This window comes from Rutilus rutilus, assembly GCF_951802725.1.
Source record: "Rutilus rutilus genome assembly, chromosome: 16".
Lineage (NCBI taxonomy): Eukaryota > Metazoa > Chordata > Actinopteri > Cypriniformes > Leuciscidae > Rutilus > Rutilus rutilus.
Window position 1 is genome coordinate 19,816,041 of NC_140224.1, and position 6,593 is coordinate 19,822,633.

Sequence of the window (6,593 nt, forward strand, 5' to 3'; positions counted from 1 at the left end):
TCTGAATAATATGCATAAGCTTTGTAGTATAATTGCTGTATAAGCTCTCCCATTAGTTGTTCGTTAAATCTTACATGTAGGGCCAAGCAGAGTGGGATTATTTCAGTGCACGCTGATGCTATTAAGCCACATGTTTGCCCGGTTCATTTTGGTCTCTGGCTGCAGTGCAGAAAGGGGATAATCAGAAGCTAGGATTGATGCACCATTTTCAATTCCATTGTTCTAATGGGCTAAGCGGTAACCTGAGTGGGATATCCTTGTCATTCAGTATTGAGAGGCCCTCTTCACTGAAACTTACACCTGCTCTCAACGTCTGTACCTTTTGTGCCTACTTAGTCTGCTTTACATTTGAACTCCCTCGTTTTACGCCTTTGGTTACATCTAGGATTTAAAGGTTTATCTTTTGGAGTGAACTATATAGTATTGTATGTGTATCTTGTATTGGACCAAATTATATAACTTATAGATAAGATGCTATACCATCTCCATCCACACTTGTAGAACCAGATTGCGAGTTCTGTTCACAAATGATTGAATATTAATTTATTCTGTTTTATTGTTTTATTTTATTACAAGTCAAAGGTTTGCTGAGAACATCATAACAGCGTAACAATCTGAAGTAAGTCAAGAAGCCTTCTTTTGGATTTTACCTACTGAGGACATTGAAACATTGTTAGTATACTGTACTAACAACAATCATTCATATTTTTAAACAGCAATCTTTCACGGCCCAAATCTCTATACACCACTGTAGGCATATAATTGTCATATAATTCCAAAATAGCAATGCTGAAACGTGTAAGGCTAAACTTGCTTTCTGAAATGATCTGACTCAAGGAGACTATCAAGAATGATTTTACCTGGTTGTTTGTACCAATTAGTTATAAGGTTGATAAGTTCTATTTGATGTAATAGAGCTCACTTTTTTTCAGATGCACCGTGTATATTACAAAAGTAAAAGTGCATTTTCTTTGTTTTGTGCTTATGCGTAGTGCACAGATGAATAAACTGTCGGTCAAAGCTTAACATGATAAATGTCTCACAGAGTTCATGCACAGTCACATGCTGATGGTTATCTTGTATCGAAAAGTTAACTTGTACGTGAATATCACAGAATCCACAACATAAGTATATCTTAAATAAGCAGATTTAAAACACAGTAAACAAGATGCATTAGTTTAGTGACTTTATTTTATTTTCCCTGAACAGGTTTGTCATTGGTCATTTGGGGTGAATCGGACAACAAAACAGACACACGTATGCAAAAGTCAAGTACATTTATTTTATGTGCTGATTTTTATTTTTGAAAAGAAATTAAGTGTAAAAAGTCAAATGAAAGATGAGGCTGCAGTGCTTATAGCTGAGGGCTCCAGTCATCTTTCAAGATAACACCATAGTCTGGAACTCTGTAGAGGAGGAGGAACATCAGGATTTAGATTTAGACAATTACTTGAGTTTAATTAGACAATGGTATTATAATAGACTGATTTAACAGGGAAATTCCAAACTAAATCTGCATGTGTCCCTAGTTTCAGCATGATCTAAAGAGGTGATATGAACACTAATTAATGAATAAAGCTAAAACAAGAAGAATATTTTACTCTGAACTCTCTTTCTCAGTAATTTGCAATGCAAATAAATAATTTGCAATGCTGCTTTCAGACTTTGTATTGTCTCAGACCGTGTATGACCGCTACTCAGGCTTGAAATAATAATTGGAGGTGACCCTGATCTTTGATCCTCTTATGCAATGCAGTGCTAGATTGTTTTTCACTAAAGTTTCCATGATCTAAGACAGTTATTCAATCTTGCTGCCGCAGTAATGATCTGAGAAATGACATAATAGACGTCAAGCAAAGGATATAATAGAACGGAAACAGATGCAATGTAAAATAAAAATACTCACTTTTTCTTTTTCCATCATTTTAAAGTGCATTCAAAATGGTAAAACATGTAGATGCATAAAGCAAATTAAATCAAAGAAACAATCTATGAGAAAACAATACCGTCTACTCCAATCTTGCCGTCGCTATCATCATCTGCAGCTGTAAGGAGGCTCTTGATCTCCTTTTCTGTCAGGGTTCGTGCCCCCGGGAAAAATCGTTGGAGAAAGAACCTGATGTACACAAATCCATTTATGAGAAGAACAAAGTGATACATGTAGTCACTGAACTCTGACTCTTCTGCAGGCAGCTCTGCATTCTAGCATTTATGCAGTCACATAGCTTAACTCATCTGTCAAATGATTAAATATGATCTCTTTCACCTTTTCTGGCTAAAATGTGAGCTAAAAATGAAAGCCTCAAAGGACCGCTGTGAATGTCATCCCTCTAGCCCTGAGTTCGTGTTCTGCTGATGTCATTACATAATGCAGATAAATCACATAAAGCAGGGACAGAAAAAAACACATAATGACAGCATCTCCATGGATTACATTAGAAAAGGACTTAGTTTAAATGGAACTCTGGTATTATCAGGTAAGACATGGTCACTTAATGTAAAGCTTAAACGAAAGTAATTCTCTTTATGCACGTCTATTGCGAGCATATTATTTTTTAGCATTAAAAGTGCTTTCTCTGATCACACTGAACAACGAGGGAGCATATTGAAGCGATAAAACGGTGTCTCGAGTAGCATAAAATAGCAACAACATTGTCTATGGCTTTGCATAGCTATACACATGAATTCAGTACCAGCCAAAATGACATACTTGAGCTCAGCCTCCTCAATAAATCCACTGTTATCCTCATCTATGATGCGGAAGACATCCTTCACCTCTTGGGGACTTTTCTGACTCAGGCCACAAAGTTGGAAGAACTTTTTATAACAAAAGGAGTCTGGAGCTGTTGGAGAAAAGCATATGTGATCATCTCAACAATTTATTTGATTGTTGGTCTTATTATTATGATTATTACATTATTCAGTGCATTTGGTTCATCTTTGCCATACCTTGGCAGTCTTTGACAGCATTTTCAATGGCTTCAGCCGAGAGGATGGAAGTAAGTGACATATTCAAACTGTTGGAGAGAGAGAAAAAAAAAGTATTTGCCTATTATTCTTATATATATTTTGTACTCTTTATGAATTTATTACTAATTTAATTATATTTATATAATTGTACAGTTTATAAACACACACACACACACACACATAAATTAAATAGAATTTAAAGAATTCACTTATTCAAAATGGATAGAAATAAGAGCCAAGAAACATAAAGGGCAAATATTTGTAACATTTTAAAATCATCATCATTCACTTTCTAAAATATTTTGTCTAAATGCCCATTACACGACAATATCCTATTTATTGTAGTCTACTTTCTGTAAATCTCATCCATTTGCTGAAATATATCACTTTAAACTTTACATGAAATAAGTAAAAAATAAAATAAAATAATAATAAAAACCATATAAACAAACATAAACATATGGTCCGTTTCTATGTGCTATTTGATGGTAAGCGGAAAGCAGCATCTGACCTGTGAAGGCTTCTCCTCGCGCTGATCCAGAGGTAAGGCTGTGTGTGATAGCGCCTCTCATCCACTGACAACTTATATATATATGTATATGCTAATGGGACGGACAATGAGAGATACTTGGGTTACCTGTCCGTGTATCAAATTCGTGTTGCACTGCTCGACTTGAATTTCTTGCCTAACTAATTATCCTTTACTATTTAAATGAGCCTCAGACCGAATGCACACACTTGCACTTCGCCCTAATAGTGCATACTTGGAAAGAAACGCTCCGCGCGCGCGCGCGTGCGTGCGTGTGTGTGTGTGTGTCTGTTACTCTTATCCCACTTTTGCTGTGACTTTTTCTGTCGACATATTACGTATCATTCTCATTGGACATACACACACGCAAATAAATAAATAAATACAAATAATTGAATTAATAAAAATTAAATATATAAATAGATTATATTAGGTTATATATATATATATATATATATATATATAGCCTATATATGTTTTTAATATTTATACTGGACCTAAAATGTATAAAGACATTAAAATATGTAAACAATGTCAATGTTAATTAAATGTTTACATCTTTTGCTGTATGTTAGACATTTTTTGTAAACACATTTACATTCATATAGCTAAATAAAATGTATATTCACTTGCGTATGCTATATGTATAATGGACATATCTGTCACCCTGGTTATCATGATATCATTCAAATTATGTACAGTCACATTAATAATGATAAATAAAAACTGTCATAATGACTTCCTCATTCTTTCTCAATTAAGTGTCTTTTATCATTTTGCCATTTTTAAACTTTACAGTGACATATATTGGAATCGTGGTACACAAACATGCATTCCCTGGGTTTCAAACCCATCACTTTGGTGTTGCTATAGCACTGTTGAGCTACTGGAACACCTGTTATAGTAAGTTCGGTTTTTCATTAATGGAGGACTTCATATAGTCAACCCTGTTATAATTTTGTACTGTAAAAAATACAAGTATTGAACACTGGATTTGTGTATAAATTATCAGCATTCCACTGTTAAGCTGTTAAATATCACAACAACATATTTTACAATTTTCACATTAAGCCTGAGATGGTGAATGTGATTTATTTACACTTAAATACAGAATGTTCATTTTTTTAACTTGAAAAATGAAAAAGGTCGCCCCTAGGAATGACCCATATGCACAGGCATAGCTTATGAACTGTTTGACCTCTGTTATGTGAATCACCCTTGATCTGTTTCACAAGATTTAGTTAACATAATCACCTACTTTTTGCTACCAGTTAATTAATAACAATACTGTAAGATACAGTATTTGATGCTGATGTTTTGCTGTTTCACACTTATCACTCAGATTCTTATGCTTGATTTATTGCCAGGTTCGTTTGGCGACTTAAATGTAGCTTTACATTTAATGAGATTAATTTTGTCTAAGCTTTAAATGAGTAGTCAGGAGTCCAATCCACTTAGGTAGACACTGAGACTAATCATCTACTCATGCAACTTGACACTTTTCTCTTACTTTTTCACTAATCTGACTGACATCCGCCAGAGTAATGATTGATCTTACAGACAAAGTCGTTTGCTGTTCAGGAAAATCTGTTAGAATTCAAAGTAAAAAGTATATGTACAGCAAAGATAGGCTAATTGACAACTTACTGAATCTTATTATGTGAGAACTGAGTAGTGTACATATAAAAAAATCTGTGTCAAAATCCACCACACTATATACATATTTGAATGTAATGCATCAGATATAAAAAAGTGCTTCTTGCTTTTTTGCATGAAGATGTTTTATGATAATTGGGTAGATAATCTACTGGAAAGTGAGGAAAAAATGCCATTACAAAGTGACTATGGCCTGACATGGAAATGGGAAGACAAGACATTGGAGCCACCGAGCCAACAAACCAATACACTCTAATGCACTGAACTGACTGGTAGTGTTACGGTATAGAGATCTATCCATTTACATTCTCTAATTTGTTGGTACAGTACAGCCAACATGCCCTCTGCTGTGTTTTGTTGAGTCTGCAGTTGGCATTAATGAAATATTAAAAATGAATCAAATTACAAATGTAAAAAAAACAAATCCTAAATAAACTGCACACTTTTTGCCTTAGATCACTTTGGTGTTAAAATAAGTAAAAAAGTTTATACAGTAGTGAGGCTCTGGCGTGTGTAAGGAATATAAAATGTGGCACCAGACACCACCTAATGGCGGCCACATTGTACTACCATATGAGTAGTTCGGTTCACACAGTGCATGCTTTTGAAAGTCACCAAATCAAAATAGACAATTCTTATTTTTTAAGGAATATAGCAGTATTTATTATAAATGCTTTATCTGTGCACTTTTTTTTTTTTATTCATGTGCCCTCTGATCTTCAATCAAATTCTATTCAATTCTATACATGAGATAACAGTTATAGCAAACCACAATGATCCAATGATCCACTGAATTCATGATGGACAAAATCAAGTCCCGCCTAACATTTTTTCTTGTTTGCGAAGCTGTTTCATTCGGATATAAGTCACCATAGGTAAGAAAAGACTACCGCAACTTCTGTTTCATGCCATCTTTAAAATATGCTACACAGTACTAAATCTTTATACTCTATAGTATTTACAAATCCATCCTTTTGTTTGTCTGATCCCCACAAAGCCATTGCAGATGTGCACCTCTTATAATCGCTAAGCTAAGCTACAATGGCAGTGAATAGAGCGCTGTAGGGATGACATCAGAACATCGAAGGTTCCCTCGAAATTTTCCTATGGGGTTTTATAATGGTGTTTTTCAATTTATGAGTGAAATAAAGTCTGTGGTAAACACAACTTGACAATACTTGAACGTTTTGCTCTACAATGTAAATTATTACACACCCATATAAAAAAATCCATACTTTGAAACGTATGTTTCTAATAAGTAACTAAATAAGAACGTTTGGGGTGCGAGTGTATGTAGCTCACGTTGTAAAGAACAATTTTCAAGTATCCTCAAGGTATGGGAAAAATCTTGAGGGAACCAGTGGCAAATTAGTCTTTGATGTAATTCTTGCTGCATTATATTGTAATATATTCAAACAAAAAAAGACAAGACTCAAAA

The 6,593-nt window shown here is 34.3% G+C and overlaps 1 protein-coding gene across 1 annotated transcript; it reads right to left on the bottom strand.

The window, feature by feature from the left end:
* Positions 1–1,175: 1,175 nt before the first annotated feature.
* pvalb9 (parvalbumin 9) lies at positions 1,176–3,785 on the bottom strand. The gene is made up of 5 exons (XM_084435247.1): positions 3,482–3,785; positions 2,950–3,017; positions 2,711–2,843; positions 2,007–2,116; positions 1,176–1,406 (listed from the first exon to the last, which is right to left on the bottom strand). Exons 2-5 carry the CDS (start codon positions 3,008–3,010, stop codon positions 1,381–1,383), a joined length of 330 nt encoding a protein of 109 aa, XP_084291373.1. The 5' UTR covers positions 3,011–3,017; positions 3,482–3,785; the 3' UTR covers positions 1,176–1,380.
* Between the last annotated feature and the right edge of the window lie 2,808 nt (positions 3,786–6,593).

Excerpts from the sequence above, each read along its gene's own strand:
- pvalb9 (XM_084435247.1), bottom strand. The coding sequence starts at position 3,010 with ATGTCACTTACTTCCATCCTCTCGGCTGAAGCCATTGAAAATGCTGTC. Across the intron at positions 2,117-2,710 it reads ATTGAGGAGGCTGAGCTCAA|GTTCTTTCTCCAACGATTTT; the intron begins GTATGTCATTTT and ends TGTGTACATCAG. Across the intron at positions 1,407-2,006 it reads CGGCAAGATTGGAGTAGACG|AGTTCCAGACTATGGTGTTA; the intron begins GTATTGTTTTCT and ends CCTCCTCTACAG.